The 25,233-nt window shown below is 36.4% G+C and overlaps 1 protein-coding gene across 6 annotated transcripts in view; it reads right to left on the reverse strand.

Annotated features, from left to right (window-relative positions):
* Positions 1–25,233, reverse strand: part of LRP1B (LDL receptor related protein 1B) — a 1,876,014-nt gene that overhangs the window by 763,715 nt on the left and 1,087,066 nt on the right. For all 6 annotated transcript variants that reach the window (XM_073241389.1, XM_073241391.1, XM_073241392.1 and 3 more), the window contains exons 13-15: positions 24,072–24,291; positions 22,034–22,223; positions 5,139–5,261 (exon numbers count right to left, since the gene is read on the reverse strand). In XM_073241389.1, coding sequence (XP_073097490.1) covers positions 5,139–5,261; positions 22,034–22,223; positions 24,072–24,291 — 533 coding nt within the window. The remainder of the gene's footprint in view (positions 1–5,138; positions 5,262–22,033; positions 22,224–24,071; positions 24,292–25,233) is intronic.

Genomic DNA, 25,233 nt, shown 5'->3' on the forward strand with positions numbered 1-25,233 from the left:
TTTTACTACTCATTTGATTGCATATATCCTAGAACATAAGGCTTGTCACAGCTAAAGAGATAAATGGCTCAGCCATAGCAGAACACCGTTTTTGACAGAGGAATATATCTGGTGCTTGAGAAGGTGAAGAGGGTCACAGAGTACCACTGACATATAATTGCACATAGCTACCCTTGGATGACCAAAATTTTTGCAATGTTTAACTTGCTCTCTTGGGAGTAAAACATACAAGAAAGTTCCATCTTATTTTTCAGGCCACTGAAGAGGCATTTAAAGAATTAATAACTCATTACTCTAGACAAAATTATCCTGCTGTTCTAAAAAATAGTGACTATCATTTTTTTTAGGAGCTTAACTTACTTTCTTGAGATTATCCATGCCCTTACTTATTAATTTTCTATGTTGTAATTTTTTCCACAAAGGTGTCAAAGTAAACAACAAAAAAAATCTTCCTTGATAATTGATCAAGTAGCTTTATATGCAGTTTTCCAGGGCAGTAAGCTCCAAGTTCCTACACTATGTCAGGCCTCATTTCTAATTGTGAAGGGATTTGACCAGGACACACATGATACCCAAGGAGAAAGAGTCCAGCCTACTCTCATTCTTGATCCCTTCCAGGGATGACATTAGAATTCATCCTTAATTAATCATGTAACGTGCCACTATTTTTCTGTTGGGTGAATGCCTCTTCTGGCATAGCCTTATGCTGTAAATTCATTGAGAAATGACCATTGGTGTTTAATTCTGACCTGACCATCTGCCAATGGGCTTTTTTTCATTTGATGTCAGTTACGTGAAGATGACTGAAACTGGAACAATTGTATCTCAATGGTTGCAACTCATATTTTTGTCTTGCTTCTTAGCTCAGAGTATAGAATTAATCCAGTTGAGATTATCTTACAATACAATAAGCCAGCATGAACTAAATCAGAAACCCAGAGGAATCAGAATAAATGAGAGGTTAGTGACACAGTGATATTTGTTTTGCACTATACTCTGCAATTGTGAACTCTATTTGTAGTCATTTTGCACTTTAATTCCCTCATCTGCAAACTAAGACTAAAATGTCCTTTAAAAACTTTACCATTAAATGAAGAGGTACTGGACTAATTTATATAAAACCACTTTGAGTTCTTAGCAAGAAATGAGTTACTGTATTGTTTCTCTTGATTTTTTCCCTTTATAAGGGCAAGTTGCATGCCATATTAAAGACTAGCAGAATCTTTAATACTCAAATGCAATAAAAAATTCTCAATTATGAACTCACCTGCTTTTGTTGATTTAACATTGTTTACTGTAACAAGTGTAAGATAAAATAATCTTTCTTATCCACTTTTCTTATATTGGGCTTACCTCATCAATGAATTACAGGTATTAGAAAGACACCAATAGTCTAAGAAAAATTTCCTCTTTTTCAGATGTATAATCACATGTGTGCAGTAACAAGTATTCTAATATCAACAGTATGATCAACATTGTTCAAGGTATTTCCATAAGGAAAAGCCAAAATTCACCCAATTTTTATTTACACAGAGATATTCAGTGATCAATATCTTTTCTATATCAATATAGGCATAGATATATATGCCAACTCAAAAATAAACAGTAAGTTTTTAATGGAGCAATAGACTGAAGAATAAATTAAGGAGGCCAATGATTCAGATAATCCTGATTCATGCAATTAAAATTAAAGAACTAATTAGAAACTTTCAAGCTTCAAATCCATCTAGATACTAGTACCTGATTTATACATTCTCCCTATGAAAACTTCTCACTGTGAAAACAAAGATGAACAATGAAAACTCACAAGATCCCTGAGGCCTCTCAGTCATTCTGTTAACACTATGTTAAGGAATTTCGACTACTTTTACAAGACCAAAAGGACTAGATTTAAATGCTTAATAAGAGGCCTCTCTGAGTTATGCCACTAGAAATCGAATAAGCCTGGGTAGGAAGAGAGACTCTTTGCTTCTACAGTACTGACTGCACATTCTGGACCTACCAAAAAAGGAGATAACTAGTGAGAGAGGAAGTCTGGGGGGTAAAGCAAAGGCAGGAGGGGTGTGTGTGTGTGTGTGTGTGTACGCGCGTGTATGTGCGTGCACGGGCATGTGTGCTTTTCATCTGTAAAATAGCAGAGTCATTTAGCTGGGATAGCAAAAGGTCTCATTTTTTACCAGGAACATAGTTTTAGATGAATCTATGGTAGAAAATAAAAATTAAACCAGGAAATGTGCACATAATCTGTATCTTTTCTCTCAATAACTAAGATAAGGTTTAGCTTAACAGGCAACTGGATAGACTTCAAGTCATTCAAAGCAATGCTTAATTCCTGTCTATTGGCAGACTATGGTCTTGAAAAATCTCTTCTGATGATAAATGAACAACAACAAAATAGGAATTACAAAATAATACCACAGAACAAAGAAAGGAAAACCACCTTATGATTCAAAGAAAGTACACCTCGGAGAATTATTTTCTACAGAAATTGTCTTATAGGCAATTAAAAATACTCATAATGGGGGGACAAAACCTTGCACATGGAAGTGAAATTCATATTTGTGTTCTGAAGTATATTATCCAGTGTAGAATTAAAGAATACTTCAAGAATTTTGAAGAAAATGTTTGTTTAGCTAAGGATTAATATCCAGAACAATTGCTATCCACATATAAAGGCAGAGGGGACATATGTAGCATACACAGGAACTCCACAGTATACATTCCTTGCACTCTTCTTGAAGAAGTCACTTCAAGATAATTCCATCTATCCTAAAGATCAGTGAAAATCAATATATAAAAAATGGGGAACAAAAAGTCTGAGTACTAAGCAATACAACTTGTGAAGCACTAATTCAGATCTTAAAGAAACTATTGTAAAGGTGATCAACAAACCTGCCGTAAATGTCAAAACATTTTTATAAAGAGACTCACTGTTTCATGATTCAAAATAATACTCCTTGTCAGAAATTCTAAATTATAATACGGATGGGAATTGAGGAAGATGGAGAAAATAATATAAAGAAAACCAAAGTCCTCATCTCAAATAGCTGAAAATTCAAAAATAATGGTGATAAAATTTAAAACTGGTGGTATTATTTGAAATGCTTAAAAAAGATCTGAATAAGATGTAATGAACTGACCATGGATGGTGAGGTAAAATGGAGAAGGATTGATAAACAGTAATGAAATACACAGTCAGCCTATAATAATGCATCAGAATAATACCAAATGTTAAGTAGGGAATGAATATAGTTTAAAAAGCAGCTGCGGTTACAATCGTTTTTAAGCATCATGTTTACAAAGAATACTTAGTTACATGATAAGAAGCATATTAAGTAAAAATAAATGACAAACTAAACTATACTGTAGTATGTAGTATGATCCAAAATTTCTAAAGTATAACATAAAGAATACAATCTCCAAAAAAGAATTTTGGGTCTAAATTCCAAATGTTCCACTTACTAATTATGTGAACTTTGAAAAGTTATTAACCCCCAAGTCTAAATTCTAAATAATAAAATGAGATAGTAATAGTATCTCCCTTATATGATTATTATAAATACTAATGAAAATCATGAAAACTTTTTACAAAATGCCACATCCAGTGTAAGAATTCAATGTGTTAACTATGATTATTATTAGAAGTAGTAAAAACATAATAACGTCCAGGGAAATATAACTATAAGAAATCCCATCAAAACCTCTTAGGAAATTGTTGCTGAATAGTGGCAGCTATGTGTAGATTAGTCACTTTATTTTTTTTATATTTCTCAAATGTTACTACTTATTCAGTCAGTTTTTAGAAATCCGTTATCCACATCTTTTCTTCTTCAGAAGAAATAAGGCATTGCAGGTAAGTTGAAGTCTTCCTTATTACACTTATCTGTCCTTCTGCTTTCCCAGAAACAATCATTATAACTGACAGAAAATATACATGAAATATTTATTTCACAATTTGTGATGGTCCATGTTATGTGTCAACTTGACTAGGCCATAGAGTGTCCAGACATTTGGTCAGACATTATTCTGGGTGTGGCTGTGAGAGTGTTTTAGATGAGATTCATACTTGAATCCACAGACTAAGTTAAAGCAAATTGCCTTCCCTAATGTGGATGACTCTTCTCCAATTGATTGAGGGCCTAACTAGATCAAAAAGCTCTTCCTTATTGCAAGTTAGAGGGATTCTTCCTGCTTGACGGCCTTAAACTGGGATGTTGGCTTTTTTCCCTGCCTTTGAACTCACACTGGGACATCAGCTCTCCCTGAGTCTCCAGCCTGCTGGCATTCTGACTGCAGCTGCCCCATTGGCGCTCCTGAGTCTCCAGCTTGCTGACTGCAGGTCTTGGGACTTTTCATCATCCATAACTACATGAGCCAATTCCTCATAACAACTATATTTCTCTCTATATATCTGTACACTCCCTCTTGGTTGTTCCTCTGGAGAATCATGACACACAATTCAAAATTAACTAATCCCAGAAACGTTTTTATAGTACTCAATATATGCATGGCATTGTTGCTGTTACCATGTTTACGAGACCTGGCATGTACAGAGAGGTAAGATTTCAAAAGGGTCACACTGGAGTAACAAGGTGCAGTAAATTGAGGAAGGTCAGCAAACATTAATAAAGTGCTTTTAATCCAGCTCCATTAATCCAGCCAATTCAATATATTGATGAAGTGTAGAATTTTCCTAGATGTCTCTTTTTTACCTCATTCCCTGCTATTCATCACCAAATATAAATAACTGAGCTCATTAAACTATTTAAAGTAATCTAAAGCCTATGATGTACATCAGCATATCATCTATGTAATCAACATAGAGGGTTACAACTGTTAATGGTGAGGTTCCCTGACAATTTCATGAAATAGTTTCTTCTGTGGCATATATGCACTTATGTATTTTACTAAATTATATGCAATGGTGACAGGATACTTCACAAAACTTCACCTTTATCATTATTCATCTGTATATTAAAAATTAATTCAGTTAATTATTTGCAGTGTAAAAAGAATTGAACCTAACATTTTTGTAAATTTCTCTTTCTAAGTGTGATTTTAGTTTATTTGGTTTCATCTGCACCTGTTTTTGAGAAAGACATATGTAAACAATGAGTGTAACAAGAAAAAAACCTTACATATGCAAGTTGTTCCATTTTCCTCTAAAAGTTGATTATCTGCACAAGCACATACTCGGCCTCCTGGAATGGCCAAGCACAATGTACTACAGCCTCCATTATTTACTCGGCACATATTGTCACCTGCAAGAGGAGAAAAGCAAATGTGTCAGAGAACTTTGATTACACCCAAAGTTAGCCAGTTCAGGTTCAGGTTCTTTTTAGAAGGTACAGGTAAGAATAAAAATTTATACACACACACATACACACACACACACACACACACACATATGTATATGTGTGTTACCTATTCATTAATGTAGTCAGGATTCCTGCTGAGTACTAATGAGGTGAAATTCAGAAATGTTTCAAAATATATGATGCATTGGTAGATAAGAGGAATTTGCATGTTCATTGGAGGACACAGAGGTCTGTGTGCAGATAGGGACCAGGAGAGAGGAAGGACAGAGCAGACAGAATGTTGTCTATTCTTGATAATTTCCCAGACTGGGTCCCATGTATTCAACTCTGAGTTCTTTGGAAAGCAGACCACCAGCACTGGGAATGTGATTTTGGATCGTAAGTGAAGAGAAAGCAAACAAGTGAGACAGGGAAGAATGAGATAAGAGCAAGATAAGAGCTCTGGGAATGACAAACGAGATGTTTACTGAGGACCCTAGGAATGGAAAAACAGGAAACTTACAGCCAAAACAGTGCAGCAGTTTATAAGAGGGTTCCCACCGAACCTCCGGTGATAAAGAAGCATTTTACAACTATAAGTCAGGTAGCTCACATAGCATACTAGCTTAAAATAGAAATGACCTTTAGAATGATTGGTTAAAATATAGCTGGCATTCTGACAGGAACCTATGGAAAACAAACAGCTTCTCTCCCTCGTTGATGCAACAAGCGTAAAACCCCTAGACCTGAGCCCATAAACGGCAGCCTTTCCCCTCCCAGCATGTGCCTGGGGGTTCTGTATCTTTACTTCTCTCTATCATTAGAAATCCTCTTTCTCGCTTGCCTACCTTGAGAGTTTGCAAAGTTCATTCTTCGACTCCGTCAACAAGAACCCTGGTATTATCTTTTTGGGGGCTTCTCTGGAATCTCTCCCTGTTCTCAGCCACCTAGAGGGCAGCTATCATTTCCTACTACTCTTGTTTTAATGAATTATTTCCTTACCTATACTTTTCCCACCTGTTCGAGAATTCTTTCTCATCCAGAGTCAAGAATTCTCCCCTGGCCAGGTCCAGGTTTCTCCTAGTGCTTCACCTAGTGCTCAGGGAGAGATCTCCCCACACACAGCTGCCCGGCAACACAATCACCAGGCAAAGGAGAGCTGTGAAGCCTTACAAAGGAGCAGCCTTGCTAGTACCAAGGGTAAAGGTGTTCTCCCAGCACAGCTGAACAGCAGAGGCACTGGTGAGGCATGTACCAGACATCAGTAAAGCATGCAGGACAGGAAACTCATAAAGGTATTGTTCATGAACATATATGAGAACACCCTTGGAGTGTCAGATAAGACAGGTCAAATTCTGAAGAGTCAGGACAGCCATTTTTATAAATGTGTAATAAGTCAGAGCAAATATAATTAAGGCAATCACCATTCTGTTGTCATTTATTCCTTCAAGTTGGAAAGGCAAGGAAGAAAGTATATTTATTTATTTGGATATTTATGAGTACATCCTTACAAAAAACTCTACAACAATAGCAATCCACTTGGCAGTGAAAATGTCAGGGTCATTTTACACTATGTTGCATTTTTCAAGGTATCAATAAATAACATTTTGGTTATATCAGAAGATCTTACTCAAACATTAAAAATAAAGAGCTTTTTATTACTTGGAGATGTACAGTAAAATAATACAATGATTAAAATTGTATTGGCAGTTAAAGCACAAGTGACAAAAATGTGACCAAAGTGACAGATTAGGTTATTATACTGTAGGTTTCAGAGTTTGGCTGCGCTGTGCAGAGAATATTAAGAAAGGAGTTTAAAAAAAAAGAATGTTGCTATGTCAATAAATATTTAACTCATTCCCATAGATTATCACTGTGTGCTCACAGATCAGAACAAATGACCTAAAGTATATAACTGTTTCTTTCCATTATTCTCAGAAGTAAATTAAATTTGCTATATTTATAAAACACAAAAATACACTTGAAAAGTAAGTTAGCTAATAATTCAAGCTATAGCATCAATTTCTGAACTCAGAGGATAATCAAGCTTAGTTCAAGCTTTTTCCAGCAGAGAAGGTAGCTTCCAGATATAGTCATGTTTATTCCAAGATCATGGAATAAAAATAATATTTCATAGGATTCTTAAATGTTCTGTCTCTATTGTGCACATTATATACAAGTTTAAATTGTATGTTCAATATATTAATAACATTTAGATTCTGGAAAATTAGAATTAACTAAATATATTTTGAGAGCTATATGAAAAATTTAAAAGAGTAAGAAATAAGAAAGCACTGAAAACAACACATCAGGACACACATTCATATTGAAAGTGTATTCTAAGTATCATTTTCTTTAATTCAGTAGCATGGCTCATACTTAACATTCTCACTGAATATGAAATTTAAGTATATAGAAATAAAGTACCATTATTGAAACTTTTAAATATATTCCCTTTGTGTGAACACTATATAGTATAAGAGAGGAACTGGTATTGTCTTGTCAGGATAGAAATCCAAAATCTAAATTAATTTGAATAATTCCTTATCTCTCATTGGAATTGCTTAAATCTTGTTTATTTTAGTAGTATCTGAATATATTTTTAAATTTATTACTTGAACATATTCCAGATAGAGCTTATGTGATGTTTTTATTGGATTTCTAGTGGCTTGTGAAACTTTTCATGCAAAAATATTCTCTCGCAAACATGATTAAGTGAGCACAAATGGCATTAAAAATTTTTATATAAATATTGATGAAAGAGTTCACTAATATACTGGTACCTATTATTACTAAAAATCCATAATATACCAATCACAGGGCTAGTTACCTTACATACACATTTAATTTAATTTTTGAAATAAACTTAATAAGGTAGGTTTTATCTTATTTGCAGGAAGGACTACTGAAGATTTAAGGATTCAAATGACTTTTCTAATATCTACAAATAAGAAATAATCCTTATTAAAATAAGGACTTAGGATAAGGATTATTGTTTTTTCTAGAGAGCAAAAATAATATTACTGTTATATCACCATTTCTAAATAATTAGAAAAAGATTTTCCCTTAATCTAAAATATATGTACTTACACTCACACATTTATTTATATATGACAAGATAAAATAATATCAACAAAAGATTGAAAATTAACATACTGAAAACAACAAAATGAATCCCAGATTAAGTTATTTTGGAAGCAAACACTTGTTAAAAAATTGAATATTCAAGGAAAACAAATGAGCAGTAGCTTTAAAATTAAGTGTAAGATAATGCTTTATCTAGGCCAAAAGCTTTGTTTTTTCCCCCAAGTTTTATATCTTGGAGAAGTAGAATTATTCTTCCCTTTACAGTGTCTGACACAGAGTCTGTGTTTGATAAACATTAGTTGAACTGATGAATGAATGATGTATATGATACTTTTAGTTAGCAATCTGAATTACAGAAACAATAACCTGGGGATGTAGATGAAAGGTACAAGTATGTAAAGAGATAAAAGTCTGTTTTAACAAGATAAAGGGACTTTTCTCATTTGTGTGTAAGTATTTGTATATATTCTGTCTACACACTGCATTTCATGGTGGATTATTTTAAAGCATATTACACTTTTCATGCAACATTAATAGACATAAATGAAATAACATTTCACAAGCATATATTAATATATGAATTTTTATAGACCTTAGTAATTTAACCTTTGTTAATAAATTAATTTTTATCTCTAAGAAATGGAAGAATGCATAAACCATCAGCACAAAGGAATCCCACTGTCATTTTTCCCTTTGTCTGAATTTTCTTCAAAATGGTGGAAGGAAGAAATCCCCTTTTCCATGTGTCTCTTGGACTGATTACCTCTCAGAGTTGCATCATGTGTAAAGAGAGAAGTTTCTGCACCAAATATAAAACAGAAAAACCTGCAAGGATTTTCTTTTTTTCTATTTAATGAAGCAATAGTCTGGCTTGAAATTAGAATTATACTCCACACTCATTCTAAAAGTTGGATAAAGACTAGTCTAGTGGAACGGGATCCTGAGTCCAGGTAAAGTATGTATTTCATCTAGGATAATTTCAGAAACCAAATCTGAATGATATCAATCAATCTGAGGAGAGGATAAAACGTCTCTTTTTCCTCTCTTGTCGAATTATATGCTCATTGAAGACTGTTCACATTTGACTTACTTTGAAGCTACTTAGGTAAGCATGTACCATTAAGAGCTTAGTATTTTGGGTTATTTTTTGATGATGACTATCTCCAAAATGTGAAAATTGAAGAGAATATCTGTGATGATGGCCCTATCACTAAACATAAATACTACATGTATAAAATAATGTGGCTAAAAAGTATATCATGCAGGAGAGGGAGCCAAGATGGCGGCGTGAGTAGAGCAGTGGAAATCTCCTCCCAAAAACACATAGAGCTATGAAAATATAACAAAGAAAAATCTTCCTAAAATAGAGACCACAGGACACAGGACAACATCCAGACCACATCCACACCTGCAAGAACCCAGCGCCTTGTGAAGGGGGTAAGATACAAGCCCCAGCCCGGCGGGACCCGAGCGCCCCTCCCCCCGGCTCCCGGCGGGTGGAGAGAAACCGGAGCAGTTTTTTTTTTTGGCGAGCGCTTTTTGGAAGCCTTAGAGGGACGGGCCCCCGTTGCTGGGGAGACAGGGTGGCGGGACCGGTGAGGAGGTGCCTGGGAACGGCGCCGGAGGACAAAGAATATCCCGCGTTTCTCCCTGCGAGACCTGGGGGCGGGTGCCTGAGACCGGTGCCTGAGGATGGAGGAGGTCGCGCGTTTTTCCCCTTTTTTTTTTTTCTCTTTTTGGCAAGCGCTTTTTGGAAGCCTTGAAGGGACGGGGACCCCAGTGCTAGGGAGGCACGGTGGCGGGACTGGTGAGCGGGTGGCTGGGACCGGCGCCTGAGGACAAAGAATATCCCCCGTTTTTCCCTGCGGGACCGGTGGGCGGGTGCCTGAGACCGGCACTTGAGGACAGAGGAAATCGCGCGTTTTTTCCCTTTTTTTTTTTTCTCTTTTCTGCGAGTGCTTTTTGGAAGCCTAAAAGGGACAGGGACCCCGGTGCTAGGGAGGCAGGGCGGCGGGACTGGTGAGCGGGTGCCTGGGACCGGCACCTGAGGACAAAGAATATCCCGCATTTTTCCCTGTGGGACCGGTGGGTGGGTGCCTGAGACCAGCACCTGAGGACGGAAGAAATCGCGCGTTTTTCCCCTTTTTTTTCTCTCTTTTTGCCAAGTGCTTTTTGGAAGCCTTGAAGGGACAGGGACCCCGGTGCTAGGGAGGCAGGGCGGCGGGACTGGTGAGCGGGTGCGTGGGACCAGTGCCTGAGGACCAAGAATATTGAGCGTTCCTTCCCTGCGGGACCGGTGGGTGGGTGCTTTTTGGAAGCCTTGAAAGGACAGGGACCCTGGTGCTAGGGAGACAGGGCAGCAGGACCAGTGCGCGGGTGCCTGGGACCGGCACCTGAGGAAAAAAAAAAAAAAACGCGTGTTTTTTCTTTTTTTTTTCCTTTCTGTTCCCTCTCTCATTGTTGCTGTTGTTGTTTTGGTTTGGAGAGTGCTTTTTGGAAATCTTAAAGGGGCAGGACAGGTCACTTAGACCAGAAGCAGGGAATCTGGGGATCTCTGGGCACTCTAACCCCCTGGGCAGCAGGGAGCACAGAGGCCCCTTACGGAGATAAATAGTCTCCTGGCTGCTCCCCCTCCAACGGGGCTCCACCATTTTGGAGGAACAGCCCCAGCCAGGCCAAGCCCACAGCAACAGCGGAGATAAACCCCAAAGCAACTGGGCAGGAAGCAGAAGCCCTGTCTGCGCACAGCTGCCCAGCACAAGCCACTAGAGGTCGCTATTCTCCCAGGAAAAGGCTACAAACCAACAAGAAGGGAAGCTCTTCCAGCGGTCACTTGTACCAGCTCTGCAGACTATCTCTATCACCATGAAAAGGCAAAACTACAGGCAGACAAAGATCACAGAGACAACACCTGAGAAGGAGACAGACCTAACTAGTCCTCCTGAAAAAGAATTCAAAATAAAAATCATGAACATGCTGACAGAGATGCAGAAAAAAATGCAAGAGCAATGGGATGAGATGCAGAGAAAAATGCAAGAGCAGTGGGATGAGATGCAGAGAAAAATGCAAGAGCAGTGGGATGAAGTCCGGAAGGAGATCACAGATGTCAGGAAAGAGATCACAGAAGTGAAACAATCCCTGGAAGGATTTATAAGCAGAATGGATAAGATGCAAGAGGCCATTGAAGGAATAGAAGCCAGAGAACAGGAACGTATAGAAGCTGACATAGAGAGAGATAAAAGGATCTCCAGGAATGAAACAACACTAAGAGAAATATGTGATCAATACAAAAGGAAAAACATTCGTATTATAGGGATACCAGAAGAGGAAGAAAGAGGAAAAGGGATAGAAAGTGTCTTTGAAGAAATAATTGCTGAAAACTTCCCCAAACTGGGGGAGGAAATAATCGAACAGACCATGGAATTATACAGAACCCCCAACAGAAAGGATCCAAGGAGGACAACACCAAGACACATAATAATTAAAATGGCAAGGATCAAGGACAAGGAAAGAGTTTTAAAGGCAGCTAGAGAGAAAAAGGTCACCTATAAAGGAAAACCAATCAGGCTAACATCAGACTTCTCAACAGAAACCCTACAGGCCAGAAGAGAATGGCATGATATACTTAATGCAATGAAACAGAAGGGCCTTGAACCAAGGATACTGTATCCAGCACGACTATCATTTAAATATGATGGTGGGATCAAACAATTCCCAGACAAGCAAAAGCTGAGGGAATTTGCTTCCCACAAACCACCTCTACAGGGCATCCTACAGGGACTGCTCTAGATGGGAGCACCCCTAAAAAGAGCACAGAACAAAACACACAACATATGAAGAATGGAGGAGGAGGAATAAGAAGGGAGAGAAGAAAAGACTCTCCAGACAGTGTATATAACAGCTCAATAAGCGAGCTAAGTTAGGCTGTAAGATACTAAAGAAGCTAACCTTGAACCTTTGGTAACCACGAATCTAAAGCCTGCAATGGCAATAAGTACATATCTTTCAATAGTCACCCTAAATGTAAATGGACTTAATGCACCAATCAAAAGACATAGAGTAATAGAATGGATAAAAAAGCAAGACCCATCTATATGCTGCTTACAAGAAACTCACCTTAAACCCAAAGATAAGCATAGACTAAAAGTCAAGGGATGGAAAAACATATTTCAGGCAAACAACAGTGAGAAGAAAGCAGGGGTTGCAGTACTAATATCAGACAAAATAGACTTCAAAACAAAGAAAGTAACAAGAGATAAAGAAGGCCACTACATAATGATAAAGGGCTTAGTCCAACAAGAGGATATAACCATTCTAAATATATATGCACCCAATACAGGAGCACCAGCATATGTGAAGCAAATACTAACAGAACTAAAGAGGGAAATAGACTGCAATGCATTCATTGTAGGAGACTTCAACACACCACTCACCCCAAAGGATAGATCCACCGGGCAGAAAATAGGTAAAGACACACAGGCACTGAACAACACACTAGAACAGATGGACCTAATAGACATCTATAGAACTTTACATCCAAAAGCAACAGGATATACATTCTTCTCAAGTGCACATGGAACATTCTCCAGAATAGACCACATACTAGCTCACAAAAAGAGCCTCAGTAAATTCCACAATATTGAAATTCTACCAACCAATTTTTCAGACCACAAAGGTATGAAAGTAGAAATAAATTCTACAAAGAAAACAAAAAGGCTCACAAACACATGGAGGCTTAACAACATGCTACTAAATAATCAATGGATCAATGAACAAATCAAAATAGAGATCAAGGAATATATAGAAACAAATGACAACAACAACACTAAGCCCCAACTTCTGTGGGATGCAGCGAAAGCAGTCTTAAGAGGAAAGTATATAGCAATCCAGGCACACTTGAAGAAGGAAGAACAATCCCAAATGAATAGTCTAACATCACAATTATTAAAACTGGAAAAAGAAGAACAAATGAGGCCTAAAGTCAGCAGAAGGAGGGACATAATAAAGATCAGAGAAGAAATAAACAAAATTGAGAAGAATAAAACAATAGCAAAAATCAACGAAACCAAGAGCTGGTTCTTTGAGAAAATAAACAAAATAGATAAGCCTCTAGCCCAACTTATTAAGAGAAAAAGAGAGTCAACACAAATCAACATAATCAGAAATGAGAATGGAAAAATCACGACAGACTCCACAGAAATACAAAGAATTATTAAAGACTACTATGAAAACCTATATGCCAACAAGCTGGAAAACCTAGAAGAAATGGACAACTTCCTAGAAAAATACAACCTCCCAAGACTGACCAAGGAAGAAACACAAAAGTTAAACAAACCAATTACAAGCAAAGAAATTGAAACAGTAATCAAAAAACTACCCAAGAACAAAACCCCGGGGCCGGACGGATTTACCTCGGAATTTTATCAGACACACAGAGAAGACATAATACCCATTCTCCTTAAAGTGTTCCACAAAATAGAAGAAGAGGGAATACTCCCAAACTCATTCTATGAAGCCAACATCACCCTAATACCAAAACCAGGCAAAGACCCCACCAAAAAAGAAAATTACAGACCAATATCCCTGATGAACGTAGATGCAAAAATACTCAATAAAATATTAGCAAACAGAATTCAACAGTATATCAAAAGGATCATACACCATGACCAAGTGGGGTTCATCCCAGGGATGCAAGGATGGTACAACATTCGAAAATCCATCAACATCATCCACCACATCAACAAAAAGAAAGACAAAAACCACATGATCATCTCCATAGATGCTGAAAAAGCATTTGACAAAATTCAACATCCATTCATGATAAAAACTCTCAGCAAAATGGGAATAGAGGGCAAGTACCTCAACATAATAAAGGCCATATATGATAAACCCACAGCCAGCATTATACTGAACAGCGAGAAGCTGAAAGCATTTCCACTGAGATCGGGAACCAGACAGGGATGCCCACTCTCCCCACTGTTATTTAACATAGTACTGGAGGTCCTAGCCACGGCAATCAGACAAAACAAAGAAATACAAGGAATCCAGATTGGTAAAGAAGAAGTTAAACTGTCACTATTTGCAGATGATATGATAGTGTACATAAAAAACCCTAAAGACTCCACTCCAAAACTACTAGAACTGATATCGGAATACAGCAAAGTTGCAGGATACAAAATCAACACACAGAAATCTGTAGCTTTCCTATACACTAACAACGAATCAATAGAAAGAGAAATCAGGAAAACAATTCCATTCACCATTGCATCAAAAAGAATAAAATACCTAGGAATAAACCTAACCAAGGAAGTGAAAGACTTATACTCTGAAAACTACAAGTCACTCTTAAGAGAAATTAAAGGGGACACTAATAAATGGAAACTCATCCCATGCTCATGGCTAGGAAGAATTAATATCGTCAAAATGGCCATCCTGCCGAAAGCAATATACAAATTTGATGCAATCCCTCTCAAATTACCAGCAACATTCTTCAATGAATTGGAACAAATAATTCAAAAATTCATATGGAAACACCAAAGACCCCGAATAGCCAAAGCAATCCTGAAAAAGAAGAATAAAGTAGGGGGGATCTCACTCCCCAACTTCAAGCTCTACTACAAAGCCATAGTAATCAAGACAATTTGGTACTGGCACAAGAACAGAGCCACAGACCAGTGGAACAGATTAGAGACCCCAGAAATTAACCCAAACATATATGGTCAATTAATATTTGATAAAGGAGCCATGGACATACAATGGCAAAATGACAGTCTCTTCAACAGATGGTGCTGGCAAAACTGGACAGCTACATGTAGGAGAATGAAACTGGACCATTGTCTAACCCCATATACAAAGGTAAACTCAAAATGGATCAAAGACCTGAATGTAAGTCACGAAACCATTAAACTCTTGGAAAAAAACATAGGCAAAAACCTCTTAGACATAAACATGAGTGATCTCTTCTTGAACATATCTCCCCGGGCAAGGAAAACAACAGCAAAAATGAGCAAGTGGGACTACATTAAGCTGAAAAGCTTCTGTACAGCGAAAGACACCATCAATAGAACAAAAAGGAACCCTACAGTATGGGAGAATATATTTGAAAATGACAGATCTGATAAAGGCTTGACGTCCAGAATATATAAAGAGCTCACACGCCTCAACAAACAAAAAACAAATAACCCAATTAAAAAATGGGCAGAGGAACTGAACAGACAGTTCTCCAAAAAAGAAATACAGATGGCCAAGAGACACATGAAAAGATGCTCCACATCGCTAATTATCAGAGAAATGCAAATTAAAACTACAATGAGGTATCACCTCACACCAGTAAGGATAGCTGCCATCCAAAAGACAAACAACAACAAATGTTGGCGAGGCTGTGGAGAAAGGGGAACCCTCCTACACTGCTGGTGGGAATGTAAATTAGTTCAACCATTGTGGAAAGCAGTATGGAGGTGCATCAAAATGCTCAAAACAGACCTACCATTTGACCCAGGAATTCCACTCCTAGGAATTTACCCTAAGAACGCAGCAATCAAGTTTGAGAAAGACAGATGCACTCCTATGTTTATCGCAGCACTATTTACAATAGCCAAGAATTGGAAGCAACCTAAATGTCCATCTGTAGATGAATGGATAAAGAAGATGTGGTACATATACACAATGGAATACTACTCAGCCATAAGAAGTGGAAAAATCCAACCATTTGCAGCAACATGGATGGAGCTGGAGAGTATTATGCTCAGTGAAATAAGCCAAGCGGAGAAAGAGAAATACCAAATGATTTCACTCATATGAGGAGTATAGGAACAAAGGAAAAACTGAAGGAACAAAACAGCAGCAGAATTACAGAACCCAAAAATGGACTAACAGGTACCAAAGGGAAAGGAACTGGGGAGGATGGGTGGGCAGGGAGGGATAAGGGGGGGGAAGAAGAAGGGGGGTATTAAGATTAGCATGCATGGGGGGGAGGGAGAAAGGGGAGGGTGGGCTGCACAACACAGAGAGGACAAGTAGTGACTCTACAACATTTTGCTAAGCTGATGGACAGTAACCGTAATGTGGTTGTTAGGGGGGACCTGATATAGGGGAGAGCATAGTAAACATAGTATTCTTCAGGTAAGTGTAGATTAAAAATTTAAAAAAAAAAAAAGAAAGAAAGAAAGAAAAGGGGGATTACTCCTTAACAGGATAAAACTATTGGTAAATCAAAGATCAACGCATGCTTTAAATATCCTTAATGTTGATCACTTAAAGGGTGTCAGATGATCAGCTATGGAGGTACTCTTTTCTGATAATATTCCTTTCTCTTAATTAAAAAAAAAAAAAAAAAGCAGTTACTGTGTGCTGACCTCCAATGAGTTCTGCACAGTGGTATAGAGGGCATGTCAAAGTGTGGGCAAAGGGTCTGTTTGTTTCTACGCAGAAGATCAAGGCCTAGCTTGGATACCCAGAAAATGAACTAAGATACGATATGAGGAGGAGCTTCCGGCATCAGCACTCTCTGGAGGACTCGTGCCGGGGGATGATCATCAAAAAAGCCTCCACAGGGATCCGGACGATGCTGCGGTTGTGGCTGCATCCAGCCCACCGTCTCCTGGACTTGCCATAAGAAGGAGGAGGGAGATGTCTAGGCTGGCATGTGCATACAGTGAGACAACGAATTTGACTGGATCTGTACTGTTGGAACTCAACCAGGAGTTGGGAGGGGTGCAAATTGTAGCACCCCAAAATCTCATGACTATAGACTATCTATGGTTAAAAGAACATATGGGATGTGAACAGATCCCAGAAATGGGCTGCTTTAATTTGTCTGATGGTTCAAGTACAGTTGGAAAATATCCATCATATCATAGATAAATTTTCACAAATGCCTAGGGTGCCTAAATGGTTTTCTTGGCTTCACTGGAGATGGCTGGTAATTATAGATTTGCTTTGTTTATGTCACCATATTCCTATTATGTTAATATGTGTGTGCAAATTAGTTAGTAGTTTAAAACCTATACATACTTAAGGTACAATACAAGAAGATATGTCAAAGAAATAATCAATCCTCCCAAGTTTCCTTCATATGCTACATCTATAGCTTTTCTTCTTCCTTCCTAATTACAAACTTTAAATAGAATTCGTGCCTCATATCGAATTTACTGAGTATCATAATTCCTCCAGGTGGTAAAGATACCTCGAGACAAGTGCTGGGCATAGAAGCCACAGGGCATAAATCTGCAAAGAAGTAAAAAGCTAACCTTTGCAAACAATAAGGCTTCTCTCTCACTTACCAACTTTACATTTCCCTGTATGGCCCCGGAAGATGACTGGTTAGCCAGAGACGGGTAAGATTCCTCAAGGGAGGAACAACCTAAGACAGGCACAGTCGCAGGGGGGCCATCAGGTGAGAATTTGGGGATCAACAGAGGTGAGGCTCAGAACCTCACCCCCCCTGCTTTGAGAGAAATCTTCTGCATCCGTGGATGTCTTGCTGCCCTTGTCTAGCCTGGATTAATACTTAGTCCATAGGCACACACCTGATCATCTGATCATCTACATTTGCCTTCTTACAGCACTAAACTATGTTTTCTACCTTTATCTTGCATCTACCTACCACTTCAGCATTTTATTAAAAATAAAAATAATAATAATAATAGGAGAAATGTGGGATGAACATATAAATCAAGTACAAAAATCAAATGAATATTCATATTTGACCTGATGGTTTATAGGTCATATTGCATGATCAAAACCGAAAGTTTCTGTGATGACTGCCCTTGTACTGTTAACCATGTAAGAATTTATTCACTATGTAAGAATTCGTTCACCATGTAAGAACTTGTTCGTTATGCTTCAGAAGATTGGAGACTGACGAGAATTAGGCTTGAGATGGATTAATGATTGTACATTGAGCATTGACCCCCCTATACTGAATTTTATTGTTGTTAACAACCATTTGATCAATAAATATGAGAGATGCCCTCTCAAAAAAAAAAAAAAAAAGTTCCAAAAAAAAAAAAAAAGTATATCATGCATTAAATAAAAATTGCTGTGTCTGTTATACTAGTGCTTTGTAACCTAAGATCTCTGAATCCTGGATTCTACAAAAGTAGTCAAGGGGAAGTTCATATTAAAAAGAAAATGTTTTGAAAATAAAATAAAACTACAATGACTAAAGAAAACCACATTATTTTCCTTCGATCTGAAAATACAGTAGCTATATAATTTTCATAAAATTGGCCACATAAATTAATCTTATAAAACTACTTTGTGATCAAACAAACCTGAATTTGAATCCCAGTTTATCCCTGGCTCATTTTTTTCTTGAAAGCAAATGGCTACATCTTCCTGATCAATAGTAACAATTATAAATGGTTTTTGTGAGGTGTTAATAAGAAAGTTTAGCATATTGGTAGTTATAACTTCAGTTATATTAGTTAATAAATTTGATATAGTTGACATAGACGCTAATCTATTATTTTTAATTCAATATAGGATACTATTCATTAACCCTTTTTAGAATATTGTACTTAGTTTTAGTTTTGATTATCTCATTCTTTAAAACATGTGGGAAAAATAAAGGTATGCTTCAAAATCTAGAGAATAAAAAAGTAAAAGTGTGTTAGTTTTAACAACTGCTGTACTTTATATGAGGAATTTCAGGAGAAGGTTATAAAAATTGTTCTAGATATCTAATGCAAATGAAAAAGAAGTAAAGCTTACCCATTAAATCAGAAGAAACAGCAGTAGCAAATCTGAAAATATTTTGACCCTAAATCTCTAAGAATTACTTAGGAATTCATTTCTAGATACAGTTTTCTGTTTAGTATGGTTATGTATCTACCTTCTTGACATCAGCTGGTATAGTATCAAATAATTTTATAATAATCTTTCCTAATCTGGAGAAGCAAAATTAGCTGAGTAATTATCTGACGCCAAGTCTAAAAGAATTTAGATGTTACATTAATAATAATCCTGAATATTTTCCATGGTGTTCCTGTGGGGTGGTATGTGTGATGTGTGTGATATTATCTACCTATCATTTATGTGTATATGTATATATATATATATATATATACTCAGAAATATATGCATTAATACTATATATAAGCAAATATAGTGTGTATATATATATATGCAATCATATACCATAGTTTCTCAGAGAGAGAGGAAGAGAAAGAAATAAAGGGAGAGACAATACAACGCTATATAAGACTAGCTCGTTCCATCACATTAAAAAAATAGTAATTTGTACTACTTAGGGATTCGGTTTTTGACTCAGTGCAGCTATTTTATCTTTAGAAAACAGTCTACAAAGACAGTATATAACCAATGTTTATGTGCCACTGATTAGATGTTTCTAAATATTAGTATCTGAGCTTCAAAAGATGCACAAAGAAATACCACAGAGAGAAAATTGTAACATGGTAAAATAACATGTGTGCATTTGAACATCTCAATGTATTTTGCTGCATAATCTAGCTGCTTTGGTCAATTTAGTAAAATATGCTAAGATTTAGATACTGAAAAGGTTATCCAATTTCAATGTCTATTGACTGAGTGAAAAAGATGTTGTTCTGGTATCCCTTCCATATCGTATTGTCTGCTCAAAAGATCCAGTTAAGTACTAGTCAATCCTTAGCTACATGAAGACTGGGTAGAAAACTCAAGTAATTGATTATTTCACCAAAATTAATGAAAAATATTTGATCAGTTTGCTTTTACAGCTAAACACATTCTCTTAGTTATACAGAACATAATGTTTCTACAATAAAGGTTGAATAAAAGTTTAGTAATCAGGTACAAAAGTTTTCATTTTAATGTCCATGTAATTACAAATTTACAAAAGCACTTGCATTTCACAATTACATGTCAGTGGCACTGTTTGGAACACCAGATATACTCCCCATAAATACAGAAATGCATTCTTCATATTTCTATCAGAGGCATGTACTTTGTTGCATATGATTATGACACTTTAGTCCTCTGAATATTCAGTTAAAATGCTTATACAGAAAGATAGTTAAAAAATACATGCTTCCTGATTGAAAAATGGTAAGGAATAATTAATTCATATTCAGTGTGTGCTAGGCACTGTACTATTTTACTCTTATATAACAAATAGTTATTTAAACCTCTCAGGAACTTTATAAATAAAGCATTTCCTATCTTTAATAAATCCTTCAAGCTGTGTCCCAAGTTTGAGAAGGAGAAAGTGTTAGGACCCAGATTTGAGTCCAAGTCCATTTTAGAGCAAGCCAGGCTATTTTTCAGTCCACGTGTTGCCTTGAATTGAGATTGTGAAAATGTCATGAAGTTTGGCTAGAGGGAGTTCAGTAATGACATTCAAGATGAACAATTTTTAAAAAGAATGGAAATGGGAAATGTGATTGTACATTAATTGGTATAATGAAATTCAGGAAACTAAAAATAGTGAAATTAGACGGAATAACAGTCCTGAAAACAGGACCCTAGAGGACATTAGATGGGTAGTTCCTGTTCATAGTCTTGCCTCCAGTTAGAGTAGACAAATTACAGTGGTCCAGGGGTGGGGTGCGGGGAGCAGGGTTGATATGAATGTAACAGAAAATATTATCATTTGATCTACCCAGGCAATTGTCTCTATTCTTCATTTCTTGTCCACAACTATAGCCTATACCATCTCAATTTCATTTTTAAAGATACTTTAGTATTTTATTAGCTATTTAGTCTTACCACTTTACAAACTTCCACTAATTTACAAAACTGCATTTGTATCTTAGTGAGGCAATTTCAATGCAGTAGAAAAAAGAAAAGGAAGCTCTTAAGATACTTTGCTTTTAAAATCTCTGTTTTAGCTGAAATATCTTCAAAAAACTCCTATTTCTGGATAACTTCCTATTGAAAACATATGCTTTGAAAACTCGGGATATAATTTCTTCATCCTAAAGTTATTGAAATGTATGCTCATTAAATTTTCACAAGGATATCTCCATAAAAGAAAGGAATAGCCATGATTAAGAACAATAATAAAGTCTATGATATAATTTACAAACCTGTTCTTTGTTTAGTACCTAAGTTCTGAGTAATGCTATTTGGGTATGGCCTAGTAAATACTAATAACTAATGTAGATAAAACATACAATATTATCTGGTATTAATAAGACATGAATGTCATAGTAGATTATTTCACTTTCATATCATCTAAAATACTTAAATATTCCCTAAGTGTACATGAAAACTAACCAGATAAATATACTAAGACACTTTTTAGAATACTATTTTTCCTTGTATAATGTACTTTAAAATATGTTCCAATAGCATTCTTTTCCCACTAAAAGCTTTTCTTACTGATCAGAATACTTGGAAATCATTAAGAATATATTTTTTCTTTCTTTAAATAATAATCTTCTTCAGTGAAGATGGAATGAAAAAGGAAGTTTTTGGAAAGAAACCTCGAACTTCACTCAAATAGAATTCCCAGAGTTACGCACTTGGACTATTCTGAACAATAAATAATAAATTTTTATGGTAACGAGATCTAAGATTTGATTGACTTTAAGGTGACTAGACACTTTTTATCACAAAACTTTAGCAGTGCTGTCAAAATAAAGCCTTTTTGCAACCACTGTGAAGTATTATTATATGTGAAACTCAGAAGCAATTCTATTTTTTAATACCTTGTTGTTTTCGCGGATCATAAATTTGAAGCCCAAACAGGGGTGGTCTTTCACGCCTTAGTAATGTCACCTCATTTGTTATCAAATCTAGTTGAAAAATGGAACCATTCATATAATCAGTCCAGAATACAAAATTCCCATGATGTGACAGTCCAAAAGGATGGTTCAACTCTTTCCCACTGTAAACAATCTGTAAAATATAAACACATTGTGAAAAAGAAGAACTGACCTTTAGAAACAGAACAATAGAGAAAATGATATTCAGATAAGTGTAACAAATAATGATCTAACATCTTAACTCATATTTTCTTTCTGTATATTTGAAAAATAGATTTCACAATGTGAGCATATTTTTCTGTTTTTAGGACATGCTATTGGAAGGAGACCAGTTATATTTCCTGCATTTAAATACTCTTACAAATGGCACTATGTATACGGTCAAGAAATGCAAACATTAAAATGACTTTGCCTAACACTCTTGCCTGTCTCATTTATTTATGATATCCCAGTATCATATCCTGGGATAGAAACTGATCTGAGTAGTTAGTATCATTACGTATACTGCCATATTGTTCATCCAATGGCCGAAGATTACAACATGGTCTTATGACATTGGTAATGAAAGAGATTCTCCTATTTAATTGGACCAATGAGAACTGCAAATAGCTAGGAGATGACAGAGAGGAAGGCAAAGATTTTAATTCTGAACATAGAAACATTTATTAGTAGTAAATAAACAAGACTTATTAATTTCAGTTCTGATTATACTAATATATTCTTTACATTCCAGTTGTATTTTATTGTGTTTGAATGAAGAACTCATGTGATACATCTAGTTTCACGTGTAGGGTTGCAGCAGGAGAGTCAGGGATATTATCCCCTACAATGATAATACATTTATAAAATATATTGTATACAATATGAAAAATATTTTGTATTCATTTAACATTAGAGAATTGAAGAAGTTATTTGTTCCTTTTATCTGAATTCTTCATACCAAACTTTCATGTATTGAATAATTGAGATGGTTTCTTATTTTTATTTTCTCATTTCCATCAAGACCAAAATATGCTGGCCCTTCAGATGTTACATATATTGTGTACATGTCAATTTCAAATGAATCATAAATATTTATTTAGCACCTGTAAGTATGTGGCATTAGCTTAAAGGCCAATCAGATGTACTTATTTGGGAAAAATATTTCAAGCACTGTTAGAGTCAAGCAATGAGTGAAATAGTCTTAACTCATCAGTGTACTATTTATTTCTCAAACAGAATTCGTGATGAATCGGCTCACCAATTGTGCAGTCTTTCTTTCCAAAGTAGAAGAAAGTGCAAGGTCAAAGGAAGCATTTTGTTAATTTTTATTGTTTCTTTTCTCCAGTATTTAACTAAACAGATGAAGTCTGGTCATAATGTTCTATGTACTTAAAATAATTATAAGATAAAATATAGAGGTGGTATTCTTGTGAACACTGCCTCTGCCACACAGTCAGCTGCATCCTCAGTTTCACCAAGAATTTGGAAATCATTTTGTGATGATTCTACCAAATGAAGCAAGAAGTTGGTATCTATTCATACCAATAAGGCTTGAAGTTCAGTTTATTCTTGTGTTTCAGTTCCAATGTCATAAAATTCTTCACTCAGATGAATGCATCATAATTACTTTTTCATAATATATAGGTTAAATTTCAGCTGCAAATATTGAGGATATTTGAATAGAGCTGGGTTGCTTGGTCTTAGCAAACTCATCAGTAATGTAGAAAAACTGCATTTTAAACCAGCTCTTGATATCCTGAGAGCTTCTTTTAAAAATCCCACAAATCCTGGCATACCACAGTGAGCAGGGACTGGTCTCCCGGAGCCAAGTGCCAGCTGCAGTACTTAATGCTCAGGCTCCATTAGCCACCCCACAGAGACTACTGGCAGCCACCTCAGAGGGGTAAAAATAAACTTTCAAGTATTTTTAACACAGCACCAACAAGGCCCTGAGAAAGAAGCAGCCTGTGGCATGAAAACAGCAGCATTTGTCTTTTACCTTCCTGTGAGTTCCATTCAAAAACACTTTTTCAATATGATCATAATAGGCATCACACCAGTATAATGTGTTGGTGTGAAAGTCGAGAGTTAAACCGTTTGGCCACAGCATCTTTGAAGTCACAAAAATCTGCCGATTGAAGCCATCCATCCAGGCCTTCTCGATCCTTCCCACGCTGTCATCTATTTCATCTTCCTCCCAGTCTGTCCAATACATCCAACTAAGATGTTACAAACAAGAGCACATACGTTATTGCTACCAGCCACCACAGAGAGCAACATTTCTTCAGGCTTGGCACCTTCCTAAAATCTCATCACATTCTGGATTATTCTCCTATCTAAACGCTTATCTGCCAAGGGGAGGGGGCAGCATTGAAGAACTAAAGGAGGTAAAGGTTTGTTTGGTGAAGCCACTCTATTTAGCCCAGGATAGAAAACCCACTACTACCATTACCACACTCACTGGCCTTATATACTAATTAACCTAACAGTAAGTGCCAGAACTGGTTTCCTTTGGCATTGATATCAAGTTTGGGAAATGATTTTTGAGGCACTTAAAAGGATTTAAGGCATTACTATTTTTAAATATTGTCCACTTCATAAAACATATAATCAATTATATAATTAAAAAAGTAGAGTGACTAACAGAACTCATGGCATAGTTACGATATACTCCAGAATTTACTCAATGTCACATTAATTATTATTTTTTTAAAGCTGTCAGTTGGATTGTCTTTGTTCTACAGGGCACAGTCACACTGGGTTTGTTTGGCCAGGTTTTAATTTGTCTTTCTGATGCAAATTATCTGTGTTTTATTGCTGGCATTATTACCCCCCACAAAACCCACAGAAAATCATTTAGCTGCACATGAGTTTAATAACATCAGGTTGACTGACCTTGAGATGTTGAACTTTAATTTCTATCTCCAACAAAAGCATCTACCTTTAAAAACAAATCTTTTGTGTGAGCTCTAACAGTGGGAGAGGGGGCTTTGAGCTAAAGTTCCAGTTCCCTCACGAATAAGGTTAAAACTCTCCACATGTGTTGTTTTAGGGTCATGTGAAAGTTCCTGAGTTATTAATTAAATGGTAGGTTTTAATTCATTCACCTCATACACAGCTTTCTAAAACTCCAAAGCTTTTCTAAGCTGCTGACCCTAGAA

The sequence above is a fragment of the Manis javanica genome, chromosome 7, assembly GCF_040802235.1.
Source record: "Manis javanica isolate MJ-LG chromosome 7, MJ_LKY, whole genome shotgun sequence".
In the NCBI taxonomy this organism is placed as follows: Eukaryota; Metazoa; Chordata; class Mammalia; order Pholidota; family Manidae; genus Manis; species Manis javanica.